The following is a 13519-nucleotide window of genomic DNA, read 5'->3' on the forward strand; positions in this document are numbered from 1 at the left end:
GCCCGAACCGTCTTAGCGCGTCCGCGATGACGTCCACGCGACGGACGCGTTCCAGACTTCCGCATCTGCATCGCAAGTGCGGCCACGGCACACACGGAGCTTCCCTCTATTGAATCCATTGTATCTAGCCAATGCAGTCGCCCTGAGACAGTAAACAATCAAACTTCATCTCCACCCTTCGTCCTCCATCACCCATCATCACCATCCATTGATTCATTAACCACTGTACTGCTACCAAGCGCACCTATTTCACCAACCTCACCATGCCCACCGTCCTTCAGACAGCTGGCGACATGGTCGACAACCTTGGAAACAAGATCCATTACACCACGCGAAGAGTCGGCGACCAGATCGAGACCACCACCAACCAGGTGCTACCACCCAAGCAGCGCGAGCACATGCTTGAGAGAGCCCGAGACTACGCCCATCAGAACCCCAAAGTAGCCGTAAGTTGTTCGATAGCATCTGAAGACTCCCATCAATGACACCATACAGGCCTTCCTGACCACCCAAACCGCCTTGACCGGTCTCCCGCTAGCCCTCTTCCTCGCCTTCGCAACAACCACCCTCCTCGTCTCCCTATCAACCTGCCTCTTCCTCGGCCTCCTCGTCTCAATCGCCATCACCTTCTTCCTCGTCGGCTTCGCGCTCCTCTTCGTCGTCCCCACCGTCATTATCGCCAGCTGCTCAGCGACCTTCATCTTCATCTGGGGCTTCGTGGGCTACATCATCCTACGCAGGTTCAATGATGGTGAGGAGCTTCAGCGTGGCACACCCGTTGGCGATAAGTTGTACAAGTTAACAGGCGGTAGATCGGGATATCTACAAAGCGATCAGACATCTTCGGAGAGCAGCAGTGACCGAAGGAGGTTGGGTGGTGGAAATGCTGCGAACGGCTCTAATGGCGGTGCTGGGCACGCACATGGTGGTGTATCGTCGCACAAGGGCGATGGCGGGCCTGTGAATGGCGTGAATGGTACTCAGGGCGCTGTTGAGTGGGAGAGGAAGTGGGCGGATGGCGTGCAGCCGAAGCCTGTGGTCCTTGAAACCGAGAATGTCTTTGAGGTCTTGAAAGCGGTAAGCAAACACTCGGACCCTCAGCAGTGCTTTACTAATTACGTCAACAGGAGGCTCCAGTTTCCTAGAAGCGTGCCTGGGACTCGAGCTCGGGATGCCGGTCTTGACGTATCATTATTCCTACAGCACGTCCTCACATAATTGCGCTGCCCTAAATATACCGACTCACACCTGCTGTGAACTTCCGATTCTCATGGCATGTTGTGTATGCTACTTTGCTGGCAACGTCTCCGGCATTTTTTCATGAAATATGACATCACGTGCAGCTCTGGTCTTCTAGTGTCTATATAAGCCTGTTTCCAACCCGCTTCTTCTCTCCATCAACTTTGCTACTTTTCTGCCTTCTCAAAATGGACTGGAAACAGGTCCATGTCCTGTGCTGGACTTCCGAAAACACCCCCACGCTTACGGCATGACTGTCTGCCCAAAAGACCCACCACGTGACATGGAAAATCGTTCATCCTTGTACTTCGTTTCATCACCACATAATTCCCTGTCTTTTCCAAAACTCGCAGACACTGTGTTTATGTGCTGAGTGCACGCCCGACTCCAAAAATTCCACCAAAACTCATCAACCGGATTCGCATGTGCCGTGTTCTTCAACCCACAAAAAACTACTAGCCCAGCAAATGTGTGTCTCCTCGCTGTGAGCAAAAGAAAATGCAAGAAAGTACATGTCTTCGAGCAACCAAAACGAAGCAGGACAAGAAGAGAAGAATGGCGTTGCTGGCCTACATTGGCGCCTTGGTCGTATTCAACCTCTTTTGCGACAAAAAAAAGACGGAAAACTTCACATGTCGTGCACGGTCCTGGGTACTCGCTCGGCCCATCGAAACACATTGTGTGGGTTTCTCGAACACCTCAAGTCATATCATAGGGGTTAAACACATCTTTTTGGATCTAGGATCTGGCAGCCGGTGGTAGCTATATAAACACCTTCTCTCGCGATCAGAGTCTTCTTTCCTCACCATCTCTTTCCTGTACAGGAACTCCAAAATGCTAAGAGCCATCAACCATGTTTCGTGGGACTTCCGTTTCTCAAAAAAAGATACCAAACCACCTATGTTTCGTGCAGCACCTCCGAAAATCATGTCCAACTTCAATCATGGCTTGGTCCGACCTCTCAAAGCTTCTAATTACTATGAAATGTTTTCGTCTTTCCGAGCTCCCAAAATCAAGGTAGTATTTGAGTATGAGAGGCTGCAGGTATGAGACTCTATCAATTCTCTGCCTGTGCGAAAACGGCATGTTACTTATGCATGAAACAGCAGCGAGTTGACTGTATTCATGAAGCTGCCGTCGCGGCTCTTCCATACTCAAGAAGAGAATATGCTACGAAAGTATGACTGAATTTGGGATCTCCCCACGCTGCATATCAATCTTGTGAAGAGCGTGTTCAAAAAGTGCCAGTAATTGCATGTGGGAAAGAACAAAGACTAGCCATATAAACACATGTCTCTGGGCCTGCACAAGAGTGCAGCCGACGGTTACATGTCTGTTGCAACGGTCGTTTTTTCATCCTTTGCTCCACTACATCGTGGTACAGCACCATGGACGACTACGCGTCGTGTACACCGCTAGAGCTAATATATAAACCCCCCTTCTCGGACCTGAGATTCTCCTATCTTCTCCCATTATGATGGACTGGGAACTCAAAAAAGCGTTACTAGCAGCGTATGTTTCTTCCAAAAGTACAACCTGTACTGTCAATGTTTCCTCGGAAGTGCGGCTGTGGAAACAAAAGCGGTCGATAACGAATTCATGAACGCTTTGCTCTCTTTGGTCGAAATATCAAAAAAGAAACGCATTACATTATCATGGCGTCGCTCTCCTGCACTGGGCTGTGGGTATATAAAGTCTTTCCCTGGTTTCTCTTTATATATTAAACTTCGATGAGCCGGCTATCCGTGAGTTCAAAAACTTCATAGACCTGTTTTCATGGCTTCTGGTAACGCTGTAAAACACGCATCGTGTGAACTCCCCGACCAGACGTTAGCACAATCAAATTGTGCGCGTCTGTTCTTGTGTACTTCGCCGATGTGCGAGAAGAAGATGAAGTGCGTGTCTAAAGCAACGCTTGCGGCTTGTTCATGATTGGCGTAGCACTTGGCTGCTGCCTAAATCAGCCACACCATCCCTCGCCACCCGCTACACTTCATCCTCACCTTCTCCCAAACAACGCAGAGAGTTTGACCTAACCTTACTCACTTAAACCAGTCTTGTAAAATCGCATTCCAAGATGCCCGCACATCCCCATACAACCAGACGCATCCAAAAAGAATACCAATCCCTGCGCTCCGACCCCATAGAAGGCTGCACAGCCCATCCAATCGACCCATCAAACCTCTTCTCATGGCGCGCCACAATCCGGGGTCCCCCAGAAACGCCCTACGAATCCGGCACCTTCCACCTCACCGTGGAGTTTCCAGAGGATTACCCGATCCACCCACCCACTATAGCATTCACCACCCATGTTTATCACCCAAACATCGATAGCGACAATGGGTATATATGTATCAACATCTTACAACAAGATTGGTGTCCCGTTTTGACGATTTCGAAAATACTGTTGGGTCTGCGGTCTTTTCTGGATAGTCCGGATGCGGAGGATGCGTATTATCCGAGTATGGGGAGGGAGTATGTGGAGAGGAGGGATGTTTTTGATGGGCAGGCTAGGAGGTTTACGGAGGAGTTTGCGGGGGGTGGAGGGTAGTTGTTAGTGTTTACTGGGTGAGATGAGATGTTCGCGGCACAGATCGAAACCCAACCATTGTATATATCTACTCGCTGCCTAGATCGCATTCGAGAAACCACAACACAGGAAGATACAACTCGTTCAACTCTCAACAAGGCAGTCTTGAAAAGAGCTCCCATGGGACTGAAAGCCCAGACAACCCATCCCGCCATGTACAGAACATTGTACGCTCTAGCCTCTTTCTCATCCCTTCCCTCATTCAATGGGCGGATTCAGTCTTAACCGTTCCCTCTATCAGCCGCGAATACCCTTTACTGGAACGGATACATAGCACGTATCATCTGGGCGTCCCCGTCAGATATCTCGAAATCTGGGTACTTGAAGCCACCGGCGAGACGCAGGAAGGCGGCCTGATTCGTCTGTGGATCCACTTTGAACATCGGGTACAACGTGGGGTTTGTACGATCCCCCGACACGATTGCTTCATTTGAACCTCTACGACTATCGTAATGCATGATTGACTCAAAATCGTATGGCGAGGCTATGTCTGGAGCGATGTTATACGTGATGAATTCGGAGCCGATGAAACCGTGTCGAATTGCGAGAGCGCGATCGTTGCAGAGCATGTCTTCTGTGCAAGTGGGATCCTCGGCTAGACATCTTCCCCATGCTTCGGCGAATCCTTCGACGTTTCTGCAATTGTAGATGATGTACTGATCTCGGTCCGAGCGCTCATGCTCGTGGTTTAGGCCAAAAATGTGACCAAGTTCGTGTGCTACAGTGAAGTCCCTGTTGTCGTCTGTCGTGTGTCCCGAGATCATCAGATGATGTCGGCCGGGAACGTTACTAACTGTGTGGCCAACCGAAGCAAACCCTTCGCGATTCATGGGATCAGTCGCGACCCAATACACAACCACAGTTTCGGGAGGTATCTGTGGGTCCCATACGCCCGGAGAGGTGTAGCAGTACGGGTAGTTAGGCCCTCCGACTGGTTTGAAGCGTTCGAAATGCAAATTGTGGCCGTTCGATGCTTGCGCCGCACCGAGCTTGCGTGTCCAAGTCCCCCAACCGTTGTCGACTGCTCTGAAAATATTGTTCTCGGCGAGCGCGTCTCTGAAGCACCAGTTAATCAAAAACCTTCGATCTGGTTGCCGAGGCCAACGCTGATTGTTAGCGTTGTAGACGGGGAACCTGGAGGAGTTAATAACTGATGGGCCTTGAGCATTCGCACTACATACCCAGCATGGCCGCCGGTATCAAGTGGCGGAGCAATATCGATGGGCCCAGGAGAAGGAAGAGTGGTGTTGAGGAAATCTGCCGAGATCGCACATACGAGTCCAAGGAAAGCAAAGAGAAGGGAAGGAGAATGCATTTTTGGATGTAGAGTCGGCCTTGGAAGTGGTCGCGCGCGGTTTCGAGGTGGCTGCTAGAGAGTGTCGAGTACAGCAGTGATAGTCGTAGTCAATGCTGTGGCAAGCGAAAGTGGGGCAACATATGGTGAAAGACACGCTCTAATGTAAACTTCACCTTCACTGAGTAGCGAGTGCAGGTATCATAGGTAAATATTGTTGACACTGATTCATCTCTGCAAGATCTCGTTCAGCAACGTGACGACCAGGGTTGCAGTGAAACTACTTCTAAGCCTCTAAATTCTAACGTCCGCTAACCCGACACGATTAATAGTGAGGATACATAAACCGGATTGCCGCAGCGTCGCCTTGGGAAATATGGTAAGCTAGCCCAGGTACACGACCCTTTAAGGGCAAAAGGAAGAGCGGTGCTACGCCTTGAGCATTTGCCATGCCTATTTGAGCCATAGGGTACGAGTTAGGATCTGTTGCTGGATATGGAGCCTGATGATTGATCGTCTGCATTCCCGCTATCGAGTCGTAGTGCATGATGGAAGCGTAGTCGTAGGTCGAATGGTAATCTGGAGCGGCTGGAGTCCTTGTAAATGAGCGGATTAAGCCCCATCCGAATCGTTCGCCGACACCATCCACTTCCGTAAGTTGCTGAAAGGTGACGTGGCTGGCTTGAGCAGCCTGCCAAGCTGGTGCGAATCCGTTGAGTTGCTGAGGCCTGAACTGAATGTAAATATCTCGATCCGGTCGTTGGTGCTCGTGAAGAAGGCCAAACACATGACCCAGCTCGTGTGCTATCTGCCAGACCGGGTTCGGAATCTCTCGCCCCGGTGTATCCACGGGCCCCTGGGTTAGATAATGTGCGCCCTTTTCTCTGCCTTGGTAACCAGCCGGAGCAAATGCCCCAACCACTTGAGGATCATATTTTATACGCACTGCCGCGCGAGGCATACCCTTAGTCCATTCGTTGTTGGCATCGTAACAATGGGGATAGTTGCCTGTGACTGGATGTTTCCAACGTTTGAATTCTAAGGCGTGGTTGTTTTCAGAAGCCGTTCCCATGACTGAGGTCCAAACAAGCCATGCCTGTTCCATGCGCTGCACCGGGATCTGTGTCTCTGCGAGCTGATTCTCGAAGCACCAATAGATTGTGAACATTGCCGTATATTCATCACGAGGCCACCTCCTTTGCGCTATTACAGGGTGCCTGCAAGAGTTAGCAAGTGTCGGGGTCGTTCACAAGATCGAATTATGGATGACGAACCCAGCAAAGACGACCCCAAAGAAGGCGAAGAGAAGAAGTAGGGGCAGCATGGCTGGGCGCTGAGTTAAGTTCCAGAGGGTAGATTCTGGGATTGGTCGGTGGTAGAGCTTCTGGTGGGTTGAGGCTAGTGGTATGTATAGTCGATGCAGGTCCCTGGGTAGGCAGCGAAGGTGGAGTGGGCCAATGCACTGAGTGCGGTGTCAGCGCGGCGGAAACAACGCTGGTGCAAGGGAAAGACAATAAGAAAAGTGTAGGTCTTTGCAATAGTTCTGCTAGCCCCGCGATAAACGACTAGGGACACCACTTCTTGGTCTGTGCGCTTTAGACTTGTCGGGCAAACGCTTTTTGAACCCTAGGTGGAGGCTCTTTCACTACCTAGGTAGAGTCAAGTGTAAGGTTGTCTACGAACTGCAATTTCTGAGTTCGCTACACCAGATTATAACTAACATATGGTTTGCCTACGACGCATGATATAAGTATTGCTGGTTGAACGCGTCACTGGTAAAGACTGAGACTAGAGCGTATGATGAGACACGAAATTTGAGCTCAAAGTTGAGCGCCTATCAGAGCTACAGCAAGTGCAGCTTTCCAAGTGTACTTAGTGGTTTTCTTGGACACTTCCCGTCTAAGTCTTGATCTAGCTATTCGCGGTCGTGGGCGATGAATAGAATGATCGAGCGATCCAAAAGCGATGATGGTCGTCAGTGCGTCGGTATCATAAAGATCACTGGTTTAGCGCGGGAAGACCTGTTATGCCCACGGATACAACAACTTGATAGCCTCTTTATCCAGTCTAGAAATTCCCCACTCCCCACTCGGACGCGGCAGCGGAAGGAGCGACTTTTGACCATTCTTTCCACCGGTGAGTCGAACCAAAGGGTAATTATCGGGGTTGTTCTGATCCTGATTGACAAGAGCAGGGTTGTGGCTCTGCCATGAGCTGTAGTGCATGATCGAATCGTAATCATATTCCGAGCTGTATGCCAAGCCGTCGTTTGTCCACTTGTAGTACTCTGAAGCGTCGAATTGGTAGTGCTTCGCAACATTAAAGATGTTACAGAGTTCGTTTATGGTAAAGCCGTCGGCAGTGGCCTTTTGGAGAGCTTCGTGGTAGCCTGTGAGACTGGCGCAGTTGAACTGGACGTGGTCGTCGCGGTCTCCGCGTGAGTGCTCGTGCATCAAGCCGAAGATGTGACCTGAACGAATACGATTAGTTACCGCTTGTATCCTGATGGAGGAGAAATAGTTGTACCTAGCTCGTGAGCCACGACTGTCTACCTGTTAGCGGGTTCGGACAATCAAAAATTGCTTATCAACTTACCCCAGGCCAGATCTCTGTTCGGTGCTTGTTCCGCGTTGCCGATACTCAATTGATGACGACCAGGTGAACCTTCAGCCCTATATCCCAAAGAAGACGCTGCTGCCCAGCCCCCTGGAGCACCACGCTTGATAACGACGGTGTCTGCCGGAAACAACTGGTTCCAATCGCCGTTCGCCAGATAGCAGTAGATGTCCTGGCCAGGAACAAGGCGCCGTGTAAAGAGCAGTGAATGGCCGCTCTCCTTGCCCCAGCGACCTAGAGAACGCTGCCACGCTCCCCAGCCCTCTGCTATTACTCCTTCCAGCTCATCTTTGGCAGCCTTGTTTTCGTAGCAGTAGGCGATTTCGGTCTTGCCGCTGTTATCGGGGTGCTTCGGCCAGCGACCGCTCTTGTCGGCGCCGAACCTGGGGATGTTAGTATCGTGGCGTTCAAAAGGTTGTGGGACTACCAACGAATCGCCGAACCAGCCCATACCTCCCTCAGGAGCGCTAGCTTCGAAGTTAGCAAAGACAAAGAGACAGGAAGTACCGCGACGGCGCACCAGGCAAAGAGCATAAGGAGTATCATAAGCAACATCGTGGCTCTAGTGTATCGTCCCCGTCCGAATGCACTTTGTTCCAACAAGGGGAATTTATTGAGTGTAATGATGTGGAATGCATCGAGGAAATCAGGAAAAGACAGATCCAAAGGCGATAACGAACCCAGAATCTACGCTTCCGCCCAGATTGAGTGTAGCGGTGGGAATTCGGTCCAGCGCTTGGCAGCCATAGTAAGTACGGAGTGAAAGATTCTCGTGTGTATTAACACCTCTCGTTTCTGCTTTCTCTTGTCCCAGTGCAATCACTTTGACTTTCCACAACGGTATCATAAGCTCGGTATTCGCAAATCCGCCGACATCGTGCCGGAAGCGCATGAAGATATCCAGCAAGATATATATGATCATTCTGGAAGACGAGAACCGATGAGGCTGATGTGACGCCAGAATGCTTGATAAACAAGAAAACGCGCTTTTGACTCGGACTGCGGTCTGCTGTTGCTTCTTGATGATCGCCGGAGGTGTATATTAGGGTGGAAATACATTAGAATGGCGTTCAGATGTCTCCTGAAGAGTCGACGCCACCAGGGCAGGATGCACCTTCATTCACTCCGTCTATGGAGAACACCCGAGCATGTTGTAGCTGTCCACAGGTCATCATTGTAGTAGGAGAAGCGCGGTTCGTGTGAGAGATGTCGTGCAGAAATAGGAGTACTGTGCCTGGGTAGGTGCCCAGGTGTCCGCCGCCCAGGAACGCGTGTGCGTGTCGCGCTAAGCACACCAAAGGAGACTAGCGTTGCGCGTCGCGCACCTGGGCACGGCAGCGGCAACTCACCAGCACCGAAGCTTCTGAACCTCCACGATGCTCTTCCTTCTGCGTGTTTGCTTGCATCCCAACCATCCCCAAATCTGACGTCACATTTGTCTTCTCTTTTTGAGTCAATGTGCTGCGCTGCCTCAATATCGCATTAACCTTTGTTTCACGTGATCTCGCGATCCATCCAAAGATTCTATACGACAATCGTGGACGGGTGTTTCTTCATCCGCACTTCATCGCAGAGGACTGAGTACCTGCCCAATGATGCCAGGCACTAAGATAGGTTGAGTGTGCATGGCGCTAACCTCGCAGGTCATCTGCATGCGATCGTTCCAGGATGCGTGTGAGGGGCGCAGCTGAAGCGGGCATGTCTTCACGCCACTACATGCATCTGGTCTAATTCCCAGGCCTCGCATTAATGATATACTGTTCAGATGAAACCCAGGCATTACCCCCAGGCTTCGCAGACTCTCCAACATCACCATATGCTTTTACAGGGTCGCTCTACGGCAGGATTCGATCAAATTGAAGCCCCACTTTCTTCGCCCCCACGGTAGCTCAAGCACGGCGCAATCGGATCACGACCTCCATGAGACTTCTGAATGCCAGGACGTATGAGTTCCACGACGTGTTGGGTGCGATCAAGCCCAATTACGCGATTTTATCGCATACATGGGAAGACGGGGAAGTGCTCTTCGAAGATATCCGTGACACGACCAGGGCCAAATGGAGTGCTAGGAAAGGCTACTTCAAGATCAAGAAAACATGTGAACAAGCCTTGCAAGATGGATGCGACTTCGTTTGGATAGACACGTGCAATATCAACAAGGACAGCAGCACAGAGCTTTCGGAAGCGATCAACTCCATGTTTCGGTGGTACCGCGATGCCGTTATCTGCTACGCTTACATCTCTGATATCAGTGCTGGGGACCGGCGTTCGTTATCCGAATGTCGCTGGCTCACTCGAGGTTGGACGCTACAGGAGATGATCGCACCAGATCGCGTGCACCTTTACGATATGAACTGGGATTACCTTGGCAGTCGCATCTCTCTTGCGGCGCAACTCTCGGAAAGTAGTGGCATCCACGCATCGGTATTGTTGCGAAGACATCGTGGACAGATGGGCTTCCAAATACCCACAGAGGAGAGTCATCTCGTCATGAAGTTCACAGGTGAAATTGAAGACACCTCATATTCCAGGAAAACGATCACAGAGAGCGAATGTCAATGTTGCACAAGCACCGAAGAAGACGACGTGCGATCGATGCTGGAAGGATTCAGCGTGGCGCAAAAGATGAAATGGGCTTCCAAACGAAAGACGACGCGAGAAGAAGACATCGCCTACTGTCTGATGGGGCTATTCGACGTGAACATGCCCCTGTTGTACGGCGAAGGGAAGAAAGCTTTCTACCGACTACAAAAAGCTATCCTTGGCATATCGTCAGATCATTCCATATTAGCTTTCCGGTCGGATCCGTCAGAGGATCTCGTTGCCGAACAGTCGCCGTTACTAGCACCACACCCTATATTCTTCCGCGATGAGATACTGAACATGCACATGCCGGCTCGCGGTACGCACACTACTCTTGCAGGGACTACACTATCTGTCGAGATGCTCATATGTCCGCTGGAAGGCAACGGGATAGCTCGCGACGAATACCTTGGCATTCTGGACTGCTCAATAGATGGAGATCCCTCCATGAGACCGGCTATCTTACTGTCACCTGTGCATAGAAAGAAGCTAATCTTCCGGCGAAGTTCCGGTGATGTCAGTCTCTTCCGGCTAGGGTCAGAACAACTCTCAGAGGCTGTACTAATAACCGACCATCAGCTGGAACCCGAAGAGTGTACGTTCAATCAAAGGCTCCAACGCTTTGAGTAAAGTAGCTGATCACCGCAGTGATGTGGGTGCCTCAAAAACTAGCTTACAATCTAAGCGATATCAAACGAGCTCGAATCACTCTTGTCGGCGAGAAGACCACCAATCAAGACCAACGCTATGCGAAAGCGCCCATACGCGTCACCATATCTCCTATCTTCCACGAATTGGATTTTCACATCACTTCTGTACCACCTCTACTGGCAGGGCACCTACCGGACGCCACATCTAGCATCGGCAGTATAGAATTGTCCAGTCCATATGCTGGACGATTCTGCGTTGATTGGTGGAAAGCCTCTCCTGGACAACTCCAATGCAACATCTCAGCAGGCCTACAACCAGGAGACTGTGGTGTGATACAACAACGAACCTTGCCCACGGTCAACCTAGAATTCGAGTCTAGAGACACCTGTAGGACGACACCACTCGAAACCCTGTGCAAGTCAGAATCTTTTTTACTCGCCATTTGGACAACGGCCCGTCTCAGTGCCCGTCTCAGTGTCTGGATTTCGGTTTCCAGAGAGACTTTTATTGGAAGAAGTCGCTTTGAAATGGAAATTGAGGCCAAAATCCTGAACCTGTGGAAGAACACGGAGCCAAGTAGTCAGCAGTCGAAGATGCGGAACATGTTGCAGGAGCGCAAACCGCGCATACCACCACCCATGGGAATGGGCGACGAGGCAAGACGACTGCCGCATCGTCAAAGAGATAAAACTTCACCTGCGAAAGAGGAACGGCAAGAGATCAAGATCAAGGCGTCGAATGAACATGATTGACACCTTCGAAATGACCATTGCTGTACTGAGCGTGGTCTTTGGATCAACACGTAGCTGCACAACTGAACCAAGCTCATCGTACAATGAATTCCTTTTCACACTCTGCTCATACGATACGTACTATTGCATACCACATCATACACATACGCGTATCGCGACTTGACAAGAAGTCGCATCATCGAAGAACTCTGCTACTCAGCGGAACATGAACGTCAAGGCTCCATCTGAACAAACACGTCATCATCAGCCGCCCAATCGCGATATTCTCACGCCCCAGCCTCCTCCTTCACCTCAGTCTCTTCCTTCATCTCGATCTCCTCCTTCACATCCTCCACTTCCCTGACCTCCACAACCCCCTTAAGCACCTTCTCCCAAACCCTCCTCGCAACCCTAAAACTCCTACACCACTCTTCCCAATCCCCCACTACATCCCTCTCCAACCACTCTCCTCCCCTCGCAGCCACATGTTCTATGTACTCGACAGTCAATTCTTCTTCTTCGTCTCCATCTCCACCTCCACCATCCGCTTCCTTCCCCTCCCCAGCCCCCGTACCATCCCCACCTCCCACCCCGTCGCCTTTCTTGTCATCACCCTTCTTCTCATCAGCCCGTGCTTTCATATCAGGATCAATAGGCGTCCACTCCAACAACTTCGCCTCCACTAAATCAGATATATCACACGGCGTAAAGAGGATTTGCACAACGTCTTCGGGGTTGAGTTGTTTAGTGTCTGGGTCTGCTTCCGGGGCGAGGGCGTAATATCCGATTGCGTGGCGCCCGTCTTCGTATAGGTTCGGTAGGAAGAGTATCGTCATCGCTATATCTGTCTCTTTCTTCTCGTGGGGTGTGTCTTCTGTGAAAGCGGGGTGGTTGACTTTCTTTTTCCCCGGCTGGTTTTCCGATTTGGACGCCTCCAAAGCTTCAGATGACTCGGGCGACAGAGCTGAGAGGCTTGGTATACCAGGAAGCCTCGCATTCGCCAATAAATTAGGTAAATGCGTAACCGCCGAGTCGAAATTTATAAAAGGTAGATTCCTCTCTGCGACACGTAGGATAGCGAGGAAGACAGCGGGATTGGTGGTGGTAGCGCGGTAGATGTATTCCACGTAGTTAGGGCGGTTGCAGCGTGGTTTGGGCAGCTTGGTGTAGTCGATGATTGTGTCGCTGACTTCGGGTACGTAGGTACGTTCGTCGCGCTTGGACTTGGGGCTGTTGGCGTTGGCGCTGTTCTTCTCGTCATCCTTCTCATCCTCGTCTCCATCCTCGTCGCCATCTTCATCGATCAGTGGTGAAGACCCAAGCGGTGTAACCGCATCCTTCGGAATCGTCATCTTCATGTCCTCAGCATAGTCCGTCGTGATATGCGCATACGTCTTCTTCAGCGTGAGTTTATGCCGATAGTCCACTATACCTCTTCTATAGCCCGGAGCGGTGTCGAGTTCAGTGGTGTTAACTACGATGTCGTCTTGGTGCGAGTCGAAGGGGTATCGCTTTTCTTTCTTCGGCTTTGCGGGTTGCTTGGTAGATGGGGCCGCGGGGGGTTTGGGGGCTACGATCTTGGGGACGGTGCGTTTGGGGGGTGCGCGGTGGGGGGGTTGTGTCATTGTTGCGGGTGGGTTGGCGGTGGTAGGTGTTGTGTCTACGGAGACGAGGGCGTCGTGGACGGAGGTTATTGGGAAAGGCGCGGGCTGTAGGGATTAGTATGAGGAAATCATCGGTCACTGCGAGGTCGAGATATATGTCCGTGCAGAGATTGCGCTTGTTGTTACTACTTCACTACACTAGCGCAAGCCA

General features: G+C 51.0%; 4 protein-coding genes across 4 annotated transcripts; 2 read left to right on the forward strand and 2 right to left on the reverse strand.

Moving 5' to 3' along the window:
- Positions 1–263: 263 nt before the first annotated feature.
- J4E78_003754 (uncharacterized protein) lies at positions 264–1145 on the forward strand (the record flags this gene model as incomplete). Its single annotated transcript, XM_049364390.1, has 3 exons — positions 264–446; positions 496–1077; positions 1128–1145. 3 exons carry the CDS (start codon positions 264–266, stop codon positions 1143–1145), a joined length of 783 nt encoding a protein of 260 aa, XP_049223468.1.
- A 6002-nt stretch (positions 1146–7147) lies between these two features.
- On the reverse strand, positions 7148–8294 carry J4E78_003755 (uncharacterized protein; the record flags this gene model as incomplete). Its single annotated transcript, XM_049364391.1, has 3 exons — positions 7148–7593; positions 7719–8122; positions 8260–8294. 3 exons carry the CDS (start codon positions 8292–8294, stop codon positions 7148–7150), a joined length of 885 nt encoding a protein of 294 aa, XP_049223469.1.
- A 1896-nt stretch (positions 8295–10190) lies between these two features.
- Positions 10191–11306, forward strand: J4E78_003756 (uncharacterized protein; the record flags this gene model as incomplete). Its single annotated transcript, XM_049364392.1, has 2 exons — positions 10191–10917; positions 11206–11306. 2 exons carry the CDS (start codon positions 10191–10193, stop codon positions 11304–11306), a joined length of 828 nt encoding a protein of 275 aa, XP_049223470.1.
- Positions 11307–11991: 685 nt separating this feature from the next.
- On the reverse strand, positions 11992–13329 carry J4E78_003757 (uncharacterized protein; the record flags this gene model as incomplete). The annotated part of the gene is made up of 1 exon (XM_049364393.1): positions 11992–13329. One exon carries the CDS (start codon positions 13327–13329, stop codon positions 11992–11994), a length of 1338 nt encoding a protein of 445 aa, XP_049223471.1.
- Between the last annotated feature and the right edge of the window lie 190 nt (positions 13330–13519).

Source organism: Alternaria triticimaculans (genome assembly GCF_023758025.1).
Source record: "Alternaria triticimaculans strain BMP 0046 chromosome Unknown scaffold_4, whole genome shotgun sequence".
Classification (NCBI taxonomy): domain Eukaryota; kingdom Fungi; phylum Ascomycota; class Dothideomycetes; order Pleosporales; family Pleosporaceae; genus Alternaria; species Alternaria triticimaculans.